At 38.7% G+C, this 24,546-nt stretch overlaps 1 protein-coding gene and 1 long non-coding RNA gene across 3 annotated transcripts in view; one reads left to right on the forward strand and one right to left on the reverse strand.

Moving 5' to 3' along the window:
- TOX (thymocyte selection associated high mobility group box) overlaps window positions 1–1,475 on the reverse strand; it is a 218,237-nt gene extending 216,762 nt beyond the window's left edge. Inside the window, exon 1 of the mRNA XM_059488752.1 lies at window positions 1,253–1,475. Coding sequence (XP_059344735.1) covers window positions 1,253–1,354 — 102 coding nt within the window. The 5' untranslated portion in view covers window positions 1,355–1,475. The remainder of the gene's footprint in view (window positions 1–1,252) is intronic.
- Window positions 1,475–18,811, forward strand: LOC132083841 (uncharacterized). Of its 2 annotated transcripts, none has more exons than XR_009419992.1 (5): window positions 1,475–1,678; window positions 9,032–9,114; window positions 10,732–10,966; window positions 12,187–12,279; window positions 18,675–18,811. It is a non-coding gene; the product is annotated as an uncharacterized LOC132083841 (long non-coding RNA). The 2 variants fall into 2 exon arrangements; XR_009419994.1 differs by having other exon boundaries at window positions 1,560–1,678; window positions 9,035–9,114.
- The last annotated feature ends 5,735 nt before the right edge of the window (window positions 18,812–24,546 follow it).

Here is a 24,546-nt window from a genome sequence, read left to right on the forward strand (position 1 = left end):
GCCGGGCCGGGCTGGGCCGGGCCGGGCTGGGGCCGCTCCTCCGCGGCAGAGCCCCGCCGGCCACCGCGCCCCGCCGCCGCCCTCCGCACCCGCGGCCGGCCCCGCGGAGCCTGCGCACGGCGGGGCTTGCGCTGCGAAAAGCCATCTGCTGCTGCTGCTGCTGCTGCCGCCCGCCACGGGCTGCCACGGCGGGCTTCCAAACAAGAGCCCGAGCGCGCAGGTTTGAACACATCGCTCTCTCCCGGCTTGCTCCCCTTGGCCGGGCTGTGCTCGGGGTAACTCGCATTTTCCGATCATTTCCTACGGCCAGCGTTTTATTCACGTGCAAAGCACATTCCGTAACAGCAGAGAAAGTGCAGTTCATACATTAAGCACCAGCTGGCTCAGGCTACAGCGGCAGTAACAATGCAGGAACCCCAGCCCCCTTTCTCGGCAGCAAAAGTCACGCAAAGTGCTCCGGGATCGCAGCACCAAACTCTCGGAACCGGACACAGGATTAGGGCTAAGCGCATGTATCCTCTGCGGTTCCTCCTTCCCCAAGGCTCGGGGACCTAACACTTAGCTCTCCTCAGATACTGGCCCTATTTGCAGAGGTTTAATCAAGTTACAGAGAAATTGGGAAGGCAGTTGCACAGCCGTGACAAAGTGGAGCCGATGTTCTAAACCGACTAGTAAACACCATGCAGACTTATTATGCACACAGAGAAATGTGTATGCCTGTGTGTGCGTGTGTGTGTGTATATACACAAATATGTCACACACACACACACACACACACACACACACACACAAACGTGCTTTTCGGCTCTTTGACACATGAACTGCGGGGCAGAGTTCCTGCCGGTTTGTGGCGGACGCGGTCTTGCTGATTAATAAGCGCCCTGGAAATTCAAGTCCCCCGCACCAACATCCCCGTCCACGCCGTTTCTCCGAAAAGATGTTATGGAAAATGCCTCTCCCACCCACCCCCCCTCCCCGCTCCAGCCGCCCGCCCCCAGACTACTCCGGGGGTTTAATTTGGGGTGCCTGCGGGGGAGCCGCTGTGTGTCCCGGCGGCACCGCTCCGCGGCGGGCGGCACTGCGCTCCCCAAACCCCAAAGCCCGGCAAGTGCCGCTGCCCTCCCTCCGCCTCGCCGGGGAACTTGGTGCGCGGCTCGCCAGAGCGCAGCGCCCGCTCATGCAACGCGCCGCGACAACAGCACACACCGACAGCACAGATAAAACACCTCGGACGACACAAAACACGAGTCACCTTGTTGCAATAGTAGGGGTCCAGGCAGGGGGAAGGTCCCAAACAAGGCGTATCAGGAGCGGCTGCAGGCTGAGGAGGTGGTGAATAAAATCTTACGTCCATTTCACTAAAACATCAAGCAAACTCCTTTCCTTTTCTTTTGGTCGTTAATGTAGGTGCAAAAAGGGGGGTGTGAGAGAGTGTGTGTGTGTGAGTGTGTGTGCGTGAGAGAGAGAGAGAGGGAAGGGGGGGGGACACACAAGACTGAGAAGAATAAAAAAAGAGGTGCCTGACTTCAGTAGTCAAACACCTTCCCTGCCTCACATCCGTTTGTGGTTTGTAAAGAGAGAGAGGAGAGGAAAAAAAAAAATTCTCTTCCAAAAAAGCACCGGTCTGCAGATGTCTGCAAGAGAACCCACGAACCCTCCTTCTTCTACGGCAGGGCAGGTAACTTCGAGTACTTATTGTTTCCCCCGCGCATCGGCACCGGGGCGCTCGCTCCGTGCGTGCCGCTCTTTATGGGAGTCTCGGAGTTGGTTCGCTTCTCCCTCCCTCCCTCTCGCTCGCTCCCTCTGTTCTTTTCCCGTTCTTTCTTTCTTTCCTTTTCTTTTTCTCTCTCTGTTTTTTTTTCTTTTATTAATATTGTTATTATTTATTTGCTTTGGTTTGGTGGAGTTGTATTTTGGTCCCCCACCACACCGAGGGCCTTGGGGGGGGGCTGAGGGGGAGGTGGCGACAGCAGCCGGGCCCCCCGCGCACCCCCGGGGGGAGCGGGGCGCCCAGGCGCTGGAATAGCCGCCCCGAGCCGCTCGGCTCTGCTCGGCTCTGCTCGGCTCGGCTCGGCCCGGCCTGGCCGGGCTGGGTTGGGCTGGCGGCGGCAGGGGACGCACCGCGCTCCGCCGCGGAGCCGCCGCTCCGAGTGTGCCTCACACAAAGGGGCCGGCGAGGGAAGAGCCATTTGCGGCCGCCGGGGCCCGGAGCCGCGGAGAGGGGGCGCTCCCGCGCCCGCCATCCCGCCGCCGTCCCCGCCCTCGCGCAGCGCCCTGCGCCCGGCCCCCGGCGCCGCCCGGCCCCCGCCCGTTACTATGGCACCCCCGCCGCGCCGCGGGGCCGGGCCGGGCCGCAGGGCGGCGGGGATAGGGCTCGGTGCGCTGCCTGGCGTGGGTCGGGCTCAGAGTGCCGGTGTGGCCGCGGGCAGGTCTCTTGAGGGGCCTCTGTGACACCCTTGGACCCATTTCCGCGGACCTTTGGCAAAGTTGGGGCGAGCCCTCTGCCCTGGCAGCCCTCTGAGGCTGGCGTGGGTCGCGCTGTCAGCGGACCCTCGTCTCCAGTCCCGGCGGAGTGGAAGCTATCGCCCAGAGTTTGTGGTGACACACATAGGCTGTGATCCATGAGCGTGTCCCAGAAAACAGGAAACAAGTTGAAAGTAAAGCGCACCCGTGAAATATACAGTCATCTGGGGTGTACCCCAGTAATGGTGATGCTCGGACCTGGGCGCACAGGGTGACACCAGGCACAGGATGAAGGAGGGACATTTGAGGAGATGGCCTAACTGCGAGGGGAGGAAGGAAGGAGAAGCGGATGGGGTAAGGAAAATTAGGAGGAGCTCAATTAGGAGCAAACAAGGGTGCTGACAAAGGAAAGTTCGGAATCCAGTGGGATGCGGGAGAGGGATTGATGAGCATAACAAGGTTTAACAGGCAAAAACAATGAAAGAAAAGGTGACTTCAAGACACCATGAGCAATCCCACTGGGTTTCCTGCTGAGTCTTCAGTAGTCTTAATCAGGGCAGAAAGGATGGAAGAGAAAGAATACAGGAAGGACACTATGCTGAGCTTAGATAATGCCCAACAGAGGAATTGTGTTATGAAAAGAAAGGAATGTCTTTTCTTCTTTAAATAAAAACGAATCACTTAGTGCCACACAAACAAGCTGAGATTATGATGATTAACAGCAATGGTTACATTTATCAATACTCATGAACATTTCCATCACAAACCAGTTAGAATCTTAGAAGATTTGTAATGCATGTTGCCACACAAAACTGTCTTCTCATCACTGAAAAAAAATTCTACGGTAAAGATTTCAAGGCAACTCAGTATTGTGGGGGAGCAATTCTCAAATTTCAGGTGAAAACATCACTGCTTGTGTGAGGATATACACATACATTTACAAAGATATATAATCTGCACCTCAGATATTTTGATACTGTAGAGTCCTTCAGGATTGTGTTAAGTCATTACTTTCTTCCATGTCTAACAACCTGCTTTCATTAAAGCTTAATTATCTGAAAAAAATACGTAAGTAATGCAAATGAAACTCTAGAGAAAACAGATTTGAAGCAATATTCCTATTTCAGGATTATTTGATCAAAAACATCTCTGAAGGTACTTGGTTGTCAGTTCAACAGAATTTAAGTTTGATGGCAATAAATGCTTTTCTTAAACGTGAAATTACAAAAGGATCTCAGTTGCTTTCTTTTTAATAATGTTTGAAACCCTTCTGGCCTTGGAGAAAAGCTTGAAAACATGACCTAGAAAAAGCTCCAGAAAGCAAAGGAAAGGACATTAACATATTAAAAAAGAAAAAAAAAAACCCACAAAAAACCCCAAACCCTCATGATTTTTGGCATCTGACTCATTATTTTACATGTTTGGGATTAGACATTTTGAAAGTTAAAAAATCCTAAAAAAGATTTTCCTTTGCAAGAGATGTACTTGACGCCTGACAGATATATCACTGCTGCAAATGGCTGATATGTGGACCATAATTTGACAAAGTGAATGGGAGACAGATTGCAAGCTCCGTATTGAAAAGCTGCTGTTGAGAAACTTGTTATTCATGGACAGTGGATTAGTTTGCAGCCTGTTGTGGAGAGAGGTGGTAGAGATACAGCAATTCGAGATGAGCTGTTCTAGGCAACCAGTGTGTGCAGGTGCATACAAGTGCATGCAGGTACAGAAATGCAGAGCTGGAGATGTCAATACCAGAATGACTGGAGTGTCTGATAATAAAAAGTAGAGAATTGGCTTTTTATTTATGTGAAATATTACTGACTGCTGCCTTAGGAAGGGCTTCGGGTTCCTCGGAGTCTGTAGGAGTTTACAACTGTACCTTTTGCTTTGCGCAGCACTTCAAGTTATTTTCAGTACTTAATGATGCAGGCCCTGAGAGTTATAAAATTTTTGCTGCTACTTACAGAGATGATTTAATCATCAAGATGGTAAAACACCTGAGATTTGTGGCAGTTATCTGTACAGTTGGTAAAAATTAAAGAGCTAAATATATATATTATTCTGTTAGAACATTCTTTTGTTTTGTAGGGAACATGTTCTCTAGGCTTTTCAGAATAATGTGTTTGTGGAGACCAGAACTAAAATTGTTAATAATATTGTAGGTTTTGCCTTGATGGACTGAGAAAGCAAGGGCCTTTGCAGGATAATTCAATGGTATATCAAACTTGGCCACTTTAGCTCATGGAAGCGCATTTTCCAGAAAAAGAAAAAAAAAAGTTGAAACAGATTTATAAGAATGAATCAATTTTTAGAAGCTCAAAAGGAAGGAACATTTGTTCAGAAGGGCACTGAGTTTTTAAAGCCATTCAACATTCAAGTGAATGTCTCCAAAATAGTCTTGAAAGAGGTTGCTATACCTGCATATGAGAAGAGTGTTATTGCCTTTCTCATATAAATAGGAACAAATGCCTCAAGGAACATGATCTTTATCTGCCAATACTAAAAAAGTTATTCTTTTAAATGCTGTCTGCTGGAGTTAGACTGTGCAGTGTAAATACTCTCCATGCAATGGAGAACTCCTATGGCATTCCTTGCCAAACAGCATTGTGGATGCAAGAGGTTTATGCAGCAGACTGGAAAACTGAGAAGGTCATTAGATGGACAAACCATGAATGGATCAGTAACTCCTCTGGGCTGAAAATATCTGGAGGTGGAGGACATGGAAGTAGGTAATGGCAGTATTTGCCCTCAGCTTGGGCTGTCACGTCTTGAGCCGTCATTGGAGGCAGAGTACTGCTGGGACACCCCCTCGGTCTGAGCCAGTCTGGCCATTGGCACAGTCTCATTTGAGAATGCACAGTCTTTTCAGTGGCCAGGAGAACAGAATTCAGTGGAACAAGTAACTGTGTCTGATATGACAGATTATTTTCTTGTATATCGTACTGTCTGACCCAGCTGGTCTGTCTAGTGTGTTGGGGGGGCATCAGCAGACATAACTAATGTTCTCAGCCAAAGAGAAATAAAGTATTTTAGTTTAAAAAACAACCGTCCAACATCTTTTTGTTTAAATTTCACACATATATACCCAGTTTTATTTGAGACCACTAGATATCTGATAATCTATTACAAAGAGCAGACTTCCTGGTCTTCCTAGAAAGAAGGAAATGTGAGACTGTGATGATGGCTTAGTATTTATTATACTTAGGCTAGGCACCACAAGAATCTCTTCATGAGGCTGGCTCTTCTTTAAAGAAAAGTTTTCTGCTGCGTATTTTTAAAAAGAGTTGGATTGGAAAATCATTTTGCTTCTTTCTTTGTGCACTGTACTTTGGTAGCCAGGAGGAACAGATAAGCTATAAGGGAACCAATGAGATTTTGCTAAGAAAATCCCTCCTGCTGAAATTTTTGATTTACTATCTCACAGGACTGTTTACCATTCATAACAAAGGTCAATGCTCATCCATATCTAGATAGTAGTTAATTAAATAATAATAGGACAAAGGGTCTGTCTCTTTTGTGTGGATGTCCTGTTTCATGTTCTTAATCTGGATATGACACTTGGATCTGGGAAGATGCAAATGATAATATATTAAGATTGCAGAATTTTTTTAAACAATGTAATTAATCTGGTTGTTTCATCAGAATGAACTCAAATCCTTTAAGAAATTGATTCGTTTTAAGTGTTGACATTCTGTGTATGCATTTATAAGTAAGCATAAATCAATGTGAAAAAAGAGATCTTCAGTACAGTATAAAAACAATAGGTGTAATATATGTTTCAGAGTATTTAAACAGTTTGTAAGGCTACCTGATAGTGTGTCAAACAAAGTGTTATCAAATATGTAATGAAAGAGATAGCTATTTTATTATTTTAGCTATTGCTCCTGTCTTATTTAATTTGTTTGTGGTGAAAATGATGGGCCCCAAATTATCACACTTGTATGAAAATAAATTGTTCTCTATAAGGAAGTACAAATCACTTCTAAAAGTTAAAGAAAGCCTCTGAGTTCCCTTTGCTACAAAACAGAGAGAAAACCTGAGTATTGCCATAACTTCTTAATCCAAAAAATGATCCACAATTTAACACTGGAGGAGGAATTGACACATGGGTTGAAGCCGAACTGTGTTTTGCATCTCAGAAAAGATTCTTACAACTCATCTGCCATTGCCCCCAGTAGGAATTAAGCACAAAATATCTCAGAGAATCAAGAACTTAAATTACCATGAAAGAAATATAAAAATGTAAAATTCACCTTGCATATTTGCAGCTTTGATCCATTCCCATATGTCTCAAAGACACTGCCAGCTGATTCAGTTCAAATTACCAAATTAAATGTGGCCTTGCAGACATGGGGAAGGTAGGCCAATCTCAAAAGCAAACATTTTACTGGGCTTTAGATTATTTCTTGTGGTCAGAGAAACAAAGGGAAACATGAAGTTCCTTTTATTCTTTTCCTGTATTTTCTATCTTATCAAGGTTTTTTTATGAGTTACACTGTCCACATGGTATGAAGGAAGGAAGGCTCAAAAATACATCACAGTGTGATGTATGCTAGTTCTCAATTGCAAGATATACTCAACTGCTAACGTTGCCAATTTTCCACTCTTCCACTTACCTTGTTAGATCAATCATGAAACATCCAGAAGTATAAGGAATCAGGAATTTTTGGTTTCGTGCTGTTTTTTTTCTGAAGTGTACTGGAGGCCTGTACTTAGAGTTCAGTAACTTAGATTTTTTAAAGGAAAGTTATGTTTTCAACAATTTATTTGCAGTTTAAAAGCTGTCTAAAGGCATTTTGGTTTCTCCTCCAAAAATTGAGGATTCATATAAGTTGTATAAATGTTATCTGGAGACTGCATCATATACAGACGTCTTGAGAACAAACCTGTATTCATAGTTGGTACCATTAATAATACCCATCTGTATTTGCAGGTATTTTACAAATGTACATATTAATATGTCACCTGAATAGACAGGAGAAAGAAAAGACCAAACTGGTCACAAGCAGAGGAAGGGTCTTTATCACCAGTTTATCCATAGCATTCAACAGGGAATTCTCATCTGCAAGACAGATGATAAGCAGGTGATTAATCAGTTTTAAATTCAGAACAATGATGTCATCATTGTCTATTTGATGAACCTCCAAACAGAGCTGAATTGCCCTGCATGAGCTCCCCTGACATGAAGGGATCATTACAGACTTACTTAAAACTTACAAGCTTACTTTTCTGTTTCAGATGTCTTTTGCTAGAGAAGATTTTCATTTTTGTTTATATTCACAAGGTCTCTGTGAAGAGAGGGATGTTTCTTAAATCCCCAGGCGAGTAGATGTTTCAACAGGAGGCTCCCACCCCAAAGCAGTGGGGCAAAAAAGTAGTCTAAGTACATTCTATTACATGGGTTTAATTAGTTTAATTCAAGCTCAGAATTACAGATGTTAATAGAGAGAGGGGTCCAAACTGTATTCTCTCTGAATACATATAAGTATAGTAAAGTTCACAGAGTAAAAAGAAAAATTTAGGCCTAGAAGGTATTACAGTTTATTATCCCATTTTAATTTTTTAGGTGGAGAAAATAAAATTACTTGCTTGAATTTATTTTTCTCCCTTTGGCATTCATGATTGCTGTCATAAAAGCACCATACAGTTGGCACAGTTGGCATTTCCAAGTGCAAAAGGTTGTGACTGAAGTATAGTAAAAGTATATTGGGGGTTTCCATTAGAGCTTCCTGTTGTAGCAAATTCCATCCCATTCACACTTGATAGGCTGAAACAGATATGCCATCTGCATGTCATCTGCAGTCAATTTTCAAGGGGCATGATAAACTGTTAGGACTGCTGACTTGGGAGCAAAATTTACTTCTTTGCTGAGATTTTGGCATTTTTCTGGTGGATCTCTAGGAACTTCATATCCCCTTCCTTATAACTGTTATGGTTGTTTTTTTTCTTGATGGAGTTGTCACTCTTAAGTCTAATAAAAACTCTGTCTTCCTTTTCTGGGCTTTCTAGTTTGACAGTTTCATGTTATAACTTTGTTCCACAATAAAAATAAAAAAGCTCTGGGTGTTAAGGAAGTCCTTGGAAAACTGTAAGTGATAGAGTCAGCATTTACAGAAGATATCACAACAGGTCTGACTGACCTTGGCAGCAATAGGAGATCACCATTTTTCATGGATGAGCTTTTCTTGAATGTCTGTCTTCTATGCTGTATAAGGCAGAAATACCTTTTCTGGGTCAAGGCTACTGCTTTCTGTTTCTCTTATTCTTTAACAGAGATTGTCTACTACTGTCAAGTATTATCTGTTTAAGGAATTTCTCTCAATCCCCTGTGTCTTGTTCTGTGGTATCTTAAGATAAATCTACATCACTGGTATTATTTTATAGTCTTACACTATTTTGTTGAGGATTATTTGTTTGAGGATTTTGAATGGTTTACTTTTATCACAGTCAGACTGCAAAGATTAATGTTTGTGGACGTCCTCCAAATCATCTCCCTTTACTCTGGCTACCAGAGTGTAATCAACACTGTTTTTTGTTGGAATGGCCATTGTCCTTTTTTTTTCAGCAGTTGGCAGGAGTACCAGTTGGAGGGAATGAATCATCTGCGTTGGCTGTTCATCTTTAAAAATTGACCCTTCAGTAGCATGTGTAAGTATTACAGAATTAAATATACATATTTATCAGAATATATGAAACACGTGGAGGGGAACTCCCAGGCCACATTTGAAATTATCAAGTTTCTAACAATTTGTTGAATGCATGTAGATTTATAATAGCTGTGTGGAGACAGTTGCCTGACTGCATAATACGCTGATAATTAAGTAAAAGCAAATAATAATTTGAAATAAAAGAGAAGGAAAAGAAACTCAAACTCGTTTACAATTGTAGAATATAGGAAAAAACCCTCCATCATCCTCCTAAGATACCCTCCCCCTCCTTCAAGCAGTGGAATTTCCCTGCTTGAAGTTATCTTGAGAAGACACAATTTGCAATTTGCCCAAGAGGTCAGCAGGCCCAAACTACTGTACCACAGTGTAGGAGGTGGTTTCAAGGCTGACAGCCCCCTGGAAGGAGGATCTGCAAGCATCTTACTTTTTTTTGAATAAAGTGTGACCTCCACTGGTCGTTGTTGTATTCAGGAAAAGGGGAAAAAGTCCATCATGGAAGAAGGCCCCAAGGCATTTTGTGGCACAAAGTCTTGCAGTGTCAACTGCAAGGTTCCTACTTAGTTCACTGGAGAAATATGTAATAGGTATTTACATATGTTTAAGTGGAGCTGCAGGGGGGCAGGGAGAGAGCTGAAGCATGTGCTTGCACTTGCTGAGAGTCATGCATGTCCTACATCTGCCTGCCTGTCTCTCGCGAGCGTGATTTGTAAGGTATGTGTTGAAAAATAAAAGCAAGAATATCTGGTTGCCAAGACTAATACATACATACTTTTCCTTTATTTTTCTCACATCTGTGTTTCTGTAATCATTTGAAAAAATGGAATTATTTTAAAAAACCAAACAAACAAACAAACAATACCCCCCCCCCCCCCCCAGACTGTCCAGGGCAGAATTCAGTCCACAAAGAGAATGCAAATTGAAATAACCTTAAAATAGAAAGTACCTTTAAGGAGAAATGTAACATAAAGAAGAGGTTTAAGGAACCTGAGTACAAGTCATTTTTGCTACAATACATAGCCACACTGAAGAGAGTAAAGGGTAGGAAGACACAATATTTCTGAATTTCCATGCCTTTGGGTTTAAGTCAGACCCTTAACCTTATTTGAATATAGTATTTTTTTTGGTTTAATACATTTCATACAGAATGTATAAAGAAGATTTAATAACTGTCTCTTAGCTGTGGTTTATCTCTACCTCAGAGAAAGCTAAAATGAGTTTCTAGTGAAATGGCTGAAAGAGCATACACAGTAAGTCTTCTATCAAATTGTTTCCAGTCTTGCTGATTTGTAAAAGAATTTTTAGAAAGATTCCGGCTTTCTATGTAGAATGTTAAAGTTTGATTCTGTGCCCAAAATTTATAGAAGCGAACCACAAAAAAACAGTGGAAGTCTAGCTTGCCATGTTCTGTTTTTTGAAACTCCTGAGATTACTTTGCTATCACGTGAATTTGTGCTAGTATTTAACCCAAGTTTTACTCTCAAAAAGAAAATTGTATTATAGTGTATTACATATTTCTGGCTGTAATAGCAATTAAATATATTGGAAGAAACTAATCAAATCCCCAGGCTTCTCTGTCTTTTTTGTTTTTCTCTTTCAGAAGTGCATCACAGATAAAGGACTAACTTTGTGAACATACTCCTGCAGTAAAAAGGACAAAAATGAACAATTCTTATGTAATTAGTCACCCGACACAAGTGTTCCAGGATAAGATCTTCTGAAGTATCATAGCAGAAATATAAATGGAATACTTAGAGTTGCTGTTGTCAGCTGTTAAAAATGGAAGGATTTCTGCAGCATTTCAGGTTCTCTGGATAGTTGTACATCAAACTAAGGTATTCTCGTGGCATTGAACTGCACAAGGGTAGTTAACTGCTTTCCTCCTGCCTCAGAAGACAGCCCACTGGCACCAATTTTAGGCAACAAAATCAGGCTGGACCAGGCTTGTGTTTGCCCTGCTTCCCTAGACTTTTGTCTGTCTTAGGTGGTATAAAGGCATTTCTTCCATTTGAATGTGCTGCAGTGGTTATTTGAATAGATGCAGTTTCCTAACATTCCAGCTCAAACACTGAAGTGCAATAAACCTGAGCTGACTGGGCATCAAAAGGCATGAACCAGCAGTGTTAATACAATCAGTCTCATGAGATCACTACTGCTCAAAACTGGGACTACAGCCCATGGGTATTATTGTGTCTCTTCCATCAGCTTCTCAAAGTGCTCTCCATGCACACCCAAAAAGGCCATTTCAGACAATTTCTCCCTTAACCTATTGGAAATAAATTTGTTGAGGTACACATATTTTCACACACAGCTTAAGGGATATGCTCCCATAATTACTAGCACTGCTTTTAAGTCAGGAGTTAGTGCAGGCATAGCATCCAGGTGTAGGGTGTTATTACTGGTTCTGCTTTGGAAACATACTCAAATGTGCCTCTCTGCCATCTGGCATTTCTGATTCAGGAGAATATCTGTATTTTCTTGTCTTCCTTGAACGTTAAAATCAAGGGTCAAGGTCTGCTTTTTTCTTTTGTACAGTTTGGTTCATTTGGGAGCTGTTCCTAACATAACAGAGCTGTGGTTTTGCAGTAGGCTTCAGCAAATTTAAATCTGTGCTGCTGCTGAAGATAGTGGTACAGCTCTCTTTCCCTTCCTGCTCCAGCTGCATATTCTGCTGTCTCCCTTGGGAGAATGAGCATGCTTTTGACTTCAAGGTCAGCTGTGTCAGGAACCATCTGAAAATTAGTGTGTGGCTCAGATCTTAGGTGGATCATTTTGTATTTTTGATCTGGCTGACTCTGAGGCAGCATGAGAACTGATGATAAAATGAGAGGAGTATTTACCTAGGTCTGAGGAGAGGAGGGGGAGGGAGGTGGTGAGTGGGCCTGCCTCTTGGCACACTCCATACTTAGGGTAGCTTAAGCCAATAATGAAACAGCACCTAAGAGTCTGCTTGCTAAACTCAAACTCAGAGGTGCTTCTGGTATTAGGGAAGACCAAACACTGGAAAATTCCAATGTTCCAATGCCTTTTTTTTTTTTTTTTTTTTTTTTTTTAGCAATTCAATCCTTCTTCCTGCAATTCCTACCTAGCCAGGCCCATGAAAACTGTGGTATTGGTGAGGAAGTGGTGCCTCAAAGTTACTCAACATGTGAGTTGGGAAGGGAGCAGGGGGACTGTGAGGGGAAAGGAGGGGGAGTGGGCGAAACACGGATGGATGGATCTGAGATTATGCTGCAGCTGAGACTGAAATAAAATTTCACCTTAAAATGGGGTGGCTGCTGCTTCTATGAAAGTCTTGGGGATAATTCATCTACCACTTGATAAATTGGCAGGGTTTCTTTCCAGGTTCTCTTTTCTATTCTCCTTTATGCTTTGTATGTGTATACATGTGTGTGAGGTATGTGTATGTAATTTTCAAGAGATCTGGCCCTTTCTTTCTCCTTGGCTAACTTCTGAAATAGAGTTGTCAGGATGATTCCAGCATTTGGAGCCATATTCTTCTTGACAGAATATAACTCTTTTTCACAGTTTTCCTTTTTTATGGCCTGAAGTCAATGGGAATATTCAATGCAACCTAAGGTCGGGTTCCTGAATTTTAACACAATTTCCCATGAGAACTAGAAGAATGAAAATTCCTTTAAGACAGGGAAGAAAAAGTGGAACAGTAATGTCAGGACAAAACTCTTGTTATGTGGCTTTAAAAAAGCAGCTTGAAGAGATTTCAGATCTAGGGGGAGGTGAGCTTCATTTGATCTGTCCAGGAATTTAACAGTAGTCACAGAGTTATCAGTCACTTGTACAAAAGAGTTGAACTCTCATAGCAGCTGGCTGTGCTAGCAGTCCTGAAATTCAGTAGGCCAGCTGCAAGAAGATCCATCAAGTTAAGTAATTTCAAAAATGTATTGAAATACAGCATATGCAGCCATATAAAACTATATGATGTGGCAGGATTTTGAGCAGTGCCTTAGCAATATGGCTGTATGTATAGCCATGGGCTAGACAGAAATACAACCACTCTTTTCTAGAACATAGAAAAAGGGTTGGTTATGAGCTGAACAGGTTTGACTGATTCATTTATGTCTGATCAATGACATTATTTGATGCCTTGGAAGGCAGAGGTTGTGCACATTCAGTCAACAAAAAATTTTGTAATACTGAAAAGAAATGGTGATGTTAATTTATTTTCTGCAAAGGATGAGGTTTCATGCCTGTGCCCACCTCCACAGAGTGGAAATTCACAGAGACCTAGTTTTTATCTAGGCAGAGTTTCTCATATATCAGTGGAAATTTTAGATCTCTCTAATATCAGTTGTACTTTGAAAAATCTAAATTTTCTTGTTTTACATATTTCTGATGTCAAGTCTTACATTTTGCATTAGTGAAATAGGATGAGAATGAAGGTGTTGCTATTTACAAACTCTTTGAAGATGTAAGGTGCTGTGTATATATATATAAATCATCAATTTCATATGAGTTTGGATGTGCTAAGAATGGAGTACATTTCATTGGTGATAAAGCATCATGATCAATGAAGGATCTGAATATTCAAGTTAGAAGAGAGTATTTTATTTTTATAATATCCCTGTATATGTTCCATTAAGAAAGACAAAATATGCTTTATTAATGTAGTATTTCAAGCTCTGTTTGCTTCCTGAAATGTCAGCTGTCAAACTTTGTTGCCATCCTTGAGAACAACTAAAAAGTGAGACATTTTTCTGTTTGGAGGCACTTGCCTTCCAGTAATAACCCTATCTTACCAATGGTTTAAAAAAAGGTTTTAAATTAAAACATTGGCTAAAAATTATATCTTATGATATCTTTTGATGTAGAATTGCAGAGATTAAGATAAACTCCACAGAGTAAAACATGCTGTAGGTAAGAGAAGTGGAAGCAGTCTGGCCTGTGGCAAGATGAACTACAAAAAATCCAGTTTATAAATGATGAACAGTCCAATTACATTTAAGTTTTTTATGGAAAACCTATTCTGCAGAATATTTAAAGTCTTGAATGTGCCTCTGTTGATTTTGTGCTTTCTCCTAATTTTTTTAGTCTTTCCATAAAAGTTGTTTCTATTCTGTTTTCAGCCTGCTTCATGTTCCCTTGTCTTACCTCTCTATCCCTTTCCCCCTCCTCCACATCCTTTCTCTCTTTCTCATGTAATCTCAGAGCTGTTAGAAAAAATGCTGCTTTTTTTTCTGTGTAATGTTCTTCAGCTTTAGCAATTTTCCATTTCACTTATTTCTTGTTATACTTTTTCCATTTAATATTATGGGAGAAAAATCATTCTATTTTGAGTCAAATACACCATCACGATGTTTTGGCCCATGTTAGTTTTTTTCTTTTTTTTTTTTTTCAAATATAAAGTTTATTTGCAGTTTCCTGTGCTCTCCATTTGATTGCTATTAAAGGAGGAGGAAAGGAATAAAAGATCTTAACTTTTACCATCAGCAGAAGGTGTATCTTTACAAATGTCACTGTTTCTCGTCCCTTGTTTGTTTTGTATTTGTAGTAGCAAGGAAGCTCTGCAGGATTGTTTACACATCCTGGGTCTCACAGTAAGATAACTTGTTTGTAGGATGACATTGGTCTGGAGTTAAAATGATTACAGTATATTTTAGGGGATGATGCACTCTGAATGAGTTCTAAGAAGGGAAATAAGTTGAATTATGTACTACAAAAATTTGTTAGGACAGTGTGGTGTTTTGTGGGCAGCTGTGGGTTATAAGAGCTGGTTTGGAGGTAGAATGCAAGTGATTTTGGGTCCAGGATGTTTGAAATCAGAGAAGCTTTTATCAAAGGAACACCTTCTACTACTGTTTGGATAAACTATTTTCAGAGTAAATGAAGACTGAAGGAAACAGGATGATGAATTTTACTACTGATTTCTGTTTATTGCTGCAGAAAGCATCTCCTTGCATTTAATCCGTGACTGTTCTGTCCTAGCTGATACTTTTTTAGAGTTTATATAAAAAGGCTGTATAAAAGTGGACAAAAATGATGACACCACTTATGATACAAGAAAGCTGGCAAATAACTATAGTGCCACAGCATTTAGGCACCATGGTGATAGGTGCCTTAGAGATACATGCAAGAGAGACAAACAGAATGAGTCAATGTATTGCCCAATTTGCATAAATTTTTTCATAAAATAACTTGCAGTGTTTGAGAAAGAAAATAAATATTTGGTGTTTGGGTTGCTATGGTGTTGTAGTAGTGAAAAAAGCAAAACTATGAACAAACAGTCTATGCTGCATTATGAGTTTACTAAGCAGACAGGCTTCTAAGTAACAAAGTGAATATGAAAAAAGGCTTTAATTATGTAGAGGTTAGTTGTGATAACAGCTAGTGTAATGACAGCTTTTTCTGTCCTCTTCACTTAGGAAGATCTTAAACACTGATTTCAAGAAACTCTGAAGAGGATTGTGCAGCAAGTGCTGTGAATTTCTGTATTTACTCCTTACTTTGATTTACTTCTTTGGACTTAGATAGAAACAGCAGGTTTTGTCAGCCTCTGAGAGCATTTCCTGCTTTTCCTTTCAGTTGGGATGAACTGAACTGAACTCATATTTTACTGTGCTTCTTTTTAATTCAGAAGCATTTTTAATAGATTTTTCAATCCAAGGGGGATGAGTGCTCTCTTTTGCATGCTCTTCTACACTAACATCTGGTTTCAGCAGACCTCTTAAACACATGCCTAAGTGCATCCTTAAATATTTGGTTGGTCATATGCCTAAAGGAGTACAGTAGTCACATTAAAGAGCGGGATATTCTTAAGTGCTTTTTTGAATAGAGACCTAAATGGGAATGAAAAGACAATTATGTACTTTTAATTGCGTGCATTAATTAGCCAAGTATATGTTTCATTTACTAACATTATCTTTTGTAGTTATATAACTTTAAAGAATACAGAAAAGTACTTAATCCAAATTTTGTTCAATAGGTGTGTTTTAATAAGTATACTTACCCACAGTATAATTTAGCTGCAAAGGTGTCGAAAAAGAATAAATGGTTGCTTCCATTCAGCACACATATTTTTCTAGTAAATGAACTTGCAATACTGAGAAAAGGGTTTAGGGGGGATGAAGAAGAAAGAAAATTGAGAAATTCATGGTAACTTTTTGGAAGGCGCATCAAAGTTTAAGAATTTTGTGCCTTTGCTGCAGTGTAATTATTTTTCAATTGTTGCTTCTGACTGAGCAGGCAATAACCTAGATTTTTCTGCTAGGCATGAATGAATGAGCAAATTTAAGAATTAAGTACCCAAACAGAATAAACATGTCATTTTGTAGTTTATGAAACATTTGGCTCTGACAATGCAGCTCAAGAAAGTCATACTCTTTTCTAATGAGTGAATGGCTTGAAATGTGTTCTGTATCACAGTCTGAAAAAAGTAGTTGCTTTATCTAATTTGCAATCCTTTTGCTAGGGGCAAGGGTAAGAAATTTAGGGATGAGTTAACATATCCAGCCCTCTTATGGAACTGCATGGTACTCTTAGAGGGGAGGGAAAATACTGAGCAGAAATGATAGCAAAATTAGACATCAGTATTACACTAGAGTTACTCAAATTTAAGCTCAATAGAATAGTCACCTGAAATATATTTTTTTAACTCTGCTTAACTTTTTCTGAAAACTCTCTCAAGAATGGTATATTTTACAATATTTTTCCTTGGAGATAACTTAAAATAAAAGAAAGCTATTCCCCAAATGCATACTTGTGTAAGCATTTGGAATGCAGTAAGTGTGTTTTCATTATGACTGAACAATTTCAGCTGTGAGCAACTATACAGCAAGAAGAAGAAAAAATGCATCTTTGGAGGTAAATTAAGTTGCAGTACCCAAAGAATTGGGATCTGTCTTTTATAATTTAGACATGAGAAAACTAAAATAAAAATAAAGGTTCAAACTAGATTCTCCACTGCTTTCAAATGCCTTCATAAAAATGAAATTGAAATGGAGTATAGGGAATGACAGAACTTAAAAATATTTTTCTCTGCATTTTCAACATCATCAATGTGTACTCTGTAAAGATTCTGTCTACAACTCAAAAAGCCTTTCTAAATGAAATTCAGCAAAAAACAATGGTCTGTCTAAGCAGAAATCATCTTATCCAGGCCAGTCATTTGGATAGTGTATGGCAGTGTATTTGTGTACATCTATATCTATGAAGACAATTTAGAGAAGAGGTAGGGAAAAGAGAATCCTGATAATATTATTTGTAAAGTATATCTCCCCTGAATGATATTTCACCATCTAAAAGACTAATTAGATTGCATGATTGCATGACTCTCCAGAGTTTTGCATCTTAGCAATAAAATGCCCACAGAGTCATTTATCATGTCAAAGGGTCAGTGGTATTTTTTGGGGTATTCATCTGGATAGATGAAAAACAAACACTGCAGTTTGGAAATTTGTAGATACATAGACATAACCTGTGAATGAATGATCTGCAAGATTACAGACTGGATGCTCTTTACATGGAAACATGAAAGGCATTTCTGTGCATACATGCTAGATGTCTTTTTTAAAGTTCAAGATACTTTTAGTTACAGCCAGCCCTCAAACACTTCTGGATGCATCTAAATTCAGTATCACAATGGCAGTCAAAAAAATATGGAGTGAGTTCACAAAGGTATATGGAAGTGGATTTTGCACTTCTGATTTTTTTTTTTTTTGATGGTTTAATTCTTTTAGCACTAACCAATTTGTGTTGCAGGCAGGCCACCATGTCACTGCAAGTGTCCTAGTTATATTCAGCAGTCTTCTTGGCTGAAGTTTGATAAATGTATCTTTGGAGGACCATAATTTTTCTAAATGGTATGATTTTTTCAGTGAGGACTTTGGTCTTGAGTCTGCAAAAATCAACACTTTTGATTGACTTTAAAAATACAAACAGTGCAGTCCTTTGGAAAAGACCCTTAATTTCCAAAAACACGTCAAGCTGGACTCTACAGACAGACTTTTATGCTTAGTTCTGTGAGTGCTTATCTTGCCTGATTTCAAAATACCCCAGATCAGCTGCAGGATAAGGCCAGGAGGATTTTCATCCTGAGTTATCAATGTCTTCAGTACAAAGACATGTCTTTTTTGGATAATGCCAGGAGAAATGCAAATGCATTAACCATGCATTGACCATGCAGAGCAGAGTAGTCTTTTACATTCAAACTCTATTGGAATTCTCAAAGTAAGCATTCTTTTCCCCAACTAACCTATATAACTTAACTGGTAGCTGTTAGTGGTCTATCAATTATATGTGTGGAAATTTTGGCCTCCAGCATTCCCACTTCAGAAAGTTTCCCAACTAATGGTTTCCTGAGTATGCAGGGATAAGGGACTGCTAAGGGCTTAGTAACTATGGCCTTCTCTTACAGAAAGGGAGACTTGGTTGGGTATAAGGCATTTATTTTTGAAAAGTTTACAGTTTTATTTTTTTAATCAATTGATAGATCCTGGGTCTCTCCTGCTGCAGGCTGTAATCCATGTCATTCACCTTGCTACCATCTTACTTTCTCCATCTTTCGTAATAATTTTTTTTTTTTGGCAGGACAAGAGCTGGAAAATGCTTCTGCATCTGGTTTTCTTTGGGAGGAAAGACTTTGTGAAGAGTGAGGTGTGAGGAAAGACTCATTCCCCTTTGGATTATAAAAGCAGTGCTTATAATAAAACTGTATGTTGTGACTCTTCAGTGGATGGAGGCCTGTTCTTCTATGCATGCTCAATGCAACATAACTGTGTAGATTAAAGATTCTTAATAGTCCCTTCCTTTTGATATTTCCAGTGCACTCTCCAGTCAGTGCACTCTTCTGAGTGCACTGACTTTCCTAGGTAATTTCTGTTGTCTGCCATACCTAGGTCTCCCCAGGACTTCTTAAGAAATTTTGCTAGCTAAGCTGGATGCCAGGAATTCTATTAAGTGGTAAATTGTCCTGTCCCCTCTCCTACCTTCTTCCCCATACCCCAACCCCCCCTCACTAACAAAAAGAATGTCTTTATATTCTAAAAGTTGTTATTATAAAGTGCATTACTGGACTAGGGAAAGACTGAAATTGCTACTTATACTCATTCTTCATTATGTGAGTGAACTTTGGTAATGCAAAATCGTTCAAAAGTACTGTTAACCAAGAACTTGGCAATCCTGTGGGCAGAGAAACATCTTAATCCCTTTCTTCTTCAGAATTTCAGAATTTAAAAGCTTTCCTTATATTCAGTTTATTCAGTAGGGATTCCTCTTTTTTTTCCCTGGGTTTGTCTTTAATTTGTCATAAAGTACAGATCACAAGAGAGAACCTGGGAGGTGGAGCAAAAAACATTGGTCAGAGTTACAGGGAAAAGATCTTCCATTTTTTGAAGATGCATCCAAAAGAAATTATTTTTAGTCTGTGAAGCCTGATGCATCTCACCTAGTTTCAGGTGCCCCTGGTAAGGGACAAAAAGGAGGTCACCCTGAATTTTTCCAGTTGGATATGGAAAGTGGTGGTCAACTCCAAATTGCTGATCTCACCTCACATTTTCTTGATCCTTCACCACTGATTGTAAGGCACTTAAGCTTGCCACTTAGAAAATAGCTTTTTTAGTAAGGTTAAAACTCAGGCCTTAAAAATCATATATTAATGCTAAAGATATTTTAATGCTAAAGAATGGAAAGAAAAAAGACTGGGATTTTCAGAAGACGTTTAACTTCCATTGATTTCAATGGGACTCTATGAATACTTTGGAACTTAATGAGGTTCCTGAGTACCTTGAGAAACTATGTCTGCAAACCTATATTTAATGTTATTTATTTTCACTGAAAATAAATAAATATATTAAAAGCTGTGTCATACAAGAAAGTCAAAATTTGATGTTTTAGACAGTTCAGTAACTTTCAAAATATTAAAATTTATCCACTCATTTCCTAATAATTGGATCTTCAGTTTGTATAGGATGGTCTGGATGCACCATAAGATTCTATGAAGAAAAAGATTTTTTATAAAAATAAACAAATTCAGTCAAGATTTGTTGGTAGTGGGAAAAGTTAAAAATGTAGCTTAATTTTTGCCCACCTGCTTATATCTTTTTTTCAGACACGAGAGATTTGGAATGGATTTTGCTTTAATAAAGTGTGCCTGCTGTGATATTGCTGCTGTTTCTAAATGGAACGTCTCACTCCTTGTGGTATGAAACTCCACAAGTCCATTTTATTGGGCAAGAAAGACAATCCTTTGTTGGCTCAGAGCTCCACTGACTTCAAGAGGGTGTAATGCCAGGGTGTAGAGTCTTCCATGTAGAACCTTGCATGAAAAATTTAGCAGGATTGAGCCTGAACTTGGCTATATTTGTATTTCTTGTAGCTGAAATATGCCATCCTGTGATAACAGCATCAGTAATCTTTTAGTAGGGTATTACAGAAAGGGAACAGCGCTATGTTTATAATAAACAGGAAATTGTATACTGTTAGTGATTAATTAGCATAGAAGGACATGTACATAAAAAAATTATGAACTAAAATGGAGAGCATGTTCTTATGTAGTGCATTTTTGTTTTTTATGTTGCTAACACTTGTATTATTATGCAAATAAGCAAATATTTGTAGAAATCATGTATTTATGATTTAACATTATTAGAAAATTTCAGAAGGAATAGTTGGCACCTCCTTTCTTATTAAAACACTTGTGTAGTCACTGGAGTGATAAATTTTTTAAATTATTTTAATATAATAAATATAATAATTAATATAATTAATACATGAAATAAATATAAATAATAACAAATAAAATAATAATAATATAATAATTTTTTAAAGGATCATATGCAGATGTATTGTTACTCTAGTTTTTCCCCTATGTCATTTTTAACAGCAGTATGGAGTGATTTTAGTACCTGTTTCAGTAGAATATTTCAACAATAACACAAATCTGTTGCAAAAGTTACTACTTGAGAAAGTTCGTGTACTTTATAAAGTGCTACTTATGAATGCAATAAGTGACATAAATATGCCAATAAATCTGACTTGATCTAAATCACCTAAATCTAGGTGACATACCCATCTATAAAATACATCAGAAATGAAGTACAGGTGCATCATGAAGGTGAAGTTAAGTAAGTTCTGTAGTGAGGTCTTTGATAAAACTTTATTTTGTTAATTATAAGAGGTGAAAATTAAATAAATGCTAGCTTTTGCAATGAATGAAATAATTTCATTCCAAATACAATAACTGTAAACTTTGCATACCTAATTAATGTCTTCTTTCTATATTCAGGCATGACCATTAAATTTTTAACTAGCTTACTGCTGAGATAATTAATTCCAGAAGTACTATTTCTGACATGTTGTTTGGCTAAAGCAGGCATTCATCTATACCTTAGAAGTATTTTTGATACATTTACAAAAAATAGTAACTTTATATATTTCTTCCTACAACTGTGATAAAGTGTTGATAAATTTAAGTAGCGTATGTTTAGTAAGCATTTTTTGGTTTTCTTTTTTTCAGAATAAAAGAAAAAATCTCTATTGAATGTGCAATGGAAGCAAATGTTTTTCCAGTTCAGCAGTTTCTGCTGAATTGTAAACAATCGGGTTGTTTCAGAAGGAGAGTAGCATGGTCCGTAACTCCGACAGCTAGTAGTAGTTTAGTTTACTGCTTCTACCACCTGCCTTCTGACTTAATATTGGAAGCAAGAAGCATGCAATTAAGTATGAGGAAATGAAAATAAATGACACTGTTCATTGCACATTACAAAGTGCCTGGCAGAAAGAATGCAGCTTGCCTGGACCTGATGACCCCAGGGGAAAACATGTCTCGTGCCTGGGAAAGTGCCAGCGAATCAGACACTGACCCTGGCTTTAGCCACTATCAAATGCATTGGGTTCCTTCTTAGCAATTTGAAACTTTATTTTAAAAATTATAATTGAGTTCTGAAAAGCAGGGAGATATAAAATGAAACATGTACTGAGTATGGGATAGGAGCTACAGGACAACAAATGTGCAGGAGTATTTTCTTTATAATTTCTTGACGAAAGTTATTTGGATTACATCCTGAATTGGACTAATTTGAAGTGGTTATTAAATTCTATGGTTTCTAGAGGTGAAGAGGTTTTTGAAAGATTACTTCCATCTATGCAGCAATATTGCATTCACTGCAATATTACTGGATATATAACTCAAAACCTCACCTCATTCCAGAATCTGAGTGCTTAAAACCTGTTTCATTTTAAAATGTCTGGTTTGTGAATGTTTTACTCTTTGTCCTACATGTGGCTTATACAATGGTTAGAACACAAAGTAATAATTGTATTTCTGTCATTTGTCCTAAATTTTCTATGCATCTTTACAGAGGTAAGTAAATGCTATCCTGATAGCATTTACCTGAAGAAACTGGACCATAGAGAAATCTGATGGCTTGCTCAGAACACGTAACACATAAAACAGTAGTCGAAAGTGAGATAACCAGTTGTACAAGAAAATAAATGTTTTCACATAAATCATGTTATTTTGCTACAGAAGTCCAATATGTCTTTTTTTTAGATGGATATAGGTGCACTACAAATGAATTAACACATTACAGATTACTGTAATACATTAATTCAGCACTACTGTCTGATTTAGATGGCCATGTATAAATAGTGGGGAAAATTTCATAATGAAAGCAGAAGCAAATAGGGATTTTTATGTGTTCATGATCTGGTAAAAACTAGAATTCAGATGAGATATGCCAAAATTTGTAGACTTTTCAGTGAAACTAAATAGCTACAGAGAATCTTATAGAACAGATAATTTCAGGTAGAAATGGTGCCAAGACTTGGTGGTTTTTAATGATTTCATCTTGAAGAAAAGAGCATCTTGGTAACTTGATAGGTATTGTTTTGAGTATAATTTTTTTCACCCCATAACCCAAAGTAAAACTCAAGGGTGCAAATTCAGAAGGAATTGAAACCTTTTAGGGAGTCACAGACCCTCCATTCCAAAACCACCAACTTTCACTTTTCTGGCTGTATGCAAGTACATTGATCTTCCTTTTCTTAAATATTGTATGTACCTCTGTAGAAGGATTTTTTTCATATTTCAACCAAATTTTAGGTAAGTTCCTCACATTCTATGAAAGACAGTCTTCTTTACTGCACTTCTTCACAGGGCTTTTTAGACCCCAGTAGGAAAAAAAAAGGTATTTGCATGTCAGTCATTGAGTCTCTGTGAGTTAAAAATCATGTCTTTCAGATATGCTTTCTATCCCTAGTCCTGCACAACATGAAATATGGTTGACAGCTATATTACCACACTGCAGATTGCAAAGCAATTCACATTCACACTTCTAAGTGCCTCTCCTTTCAAGACTTATGGATGTGTGCCAAATTACTTGCATTGTGGTATATGGCCTTCTATATGTACTTTATAGAATAGGTCTCTGGTTTCCATTAAAATCAATGAAGTAGAGACCAAAAGAGCTTTTCTGAAGTGTTTACTAGATGTCAGACAAGGTTAATAATAAAATAGTTCATGTATAATATGCATCTTCAGTATATTTCAGTGTTTATCTTTAAGAAGATATTTTCTGAATTTAGGATGGAAATTCCTCAGCTAAATTTAAATGTTGAGTAGCATTAAGTTCAGCTGTCATTGTTTGCTCCCCATTAGTGTCTCTGTAAAAAATGAATGCATGATTTCATACCCTATTTAGGGAAGTGCTTCCAAACATAATGGACCAGTAGCCATTTAAGGACTCTAAGGTCTTGTGCTAACCAAATCATTATGGTTATCTCAAATGAAATGGGAAAGACAGAAGATGCCTTTCAATGCCATTTCTTCTAGAAAAATTAGTGACTATGCCATGTCATCAAGCCTCATTATTAGTTACTATTTCATTACAGCAGTTCTTTGTCAGACAAGTTAAAGTGGATGATCAGCAGTGATAGTATAATAATATAATTAATTTATTAATAATCATTAAAATATTAGTGTGATTGCTTTCAGGCATATTACTTGGTAAATGAGGCAAAATGGTGGGGGGTAAAAATAAAGACCTGTGACAAGCATTACAGTGACAAACTGAATTATGGGGGAGAGAAGAAAAGAGAGATGCTCTAAAGTTATCTGAGTGAAATATGGAATCAAGTGAATTTAGTCAGTGTGTTTAAAATGGACTTAAAGTGGGAGGAAAGACATTAAAATGAGTGTATGATGGTGGAAGGTATGTTTCACCTTTCTATTTTTTTTTTTCAACTATATTATTAAAGTTTCCCTTAGGACTACAGTACCTAGAAGAAAGCAGCAATACAGTTTTAAAATTGTCTTGAGATTTAGAGAGGGGGAAAAAAGAAATACATGGAAGTCATTATCACTGGCTTTTGTCAGTAATCCTAAATGCATGAGGTTTTTGTTCTTGTCAAAGGATGTGTTTAACCACAGTGGGAAGTGTGTAAGTAGGGCTAGTGACTTGTT

This window comes from Ammospiza nelsoni, chromosome 1, assembly GCF_027579445.1.
Source record: "Ammospiza nelsoni isolate bAmmNel1 chromosome 1, bAmmNel1.pri, whole genome shotgun sequence".
Taxonomy (NCBI): Eukaryota; Metazoa; Chordata; class Aves; order Passeriformes; family Passerellidae; genus Ammospiza; species Ammospiza nelsoni.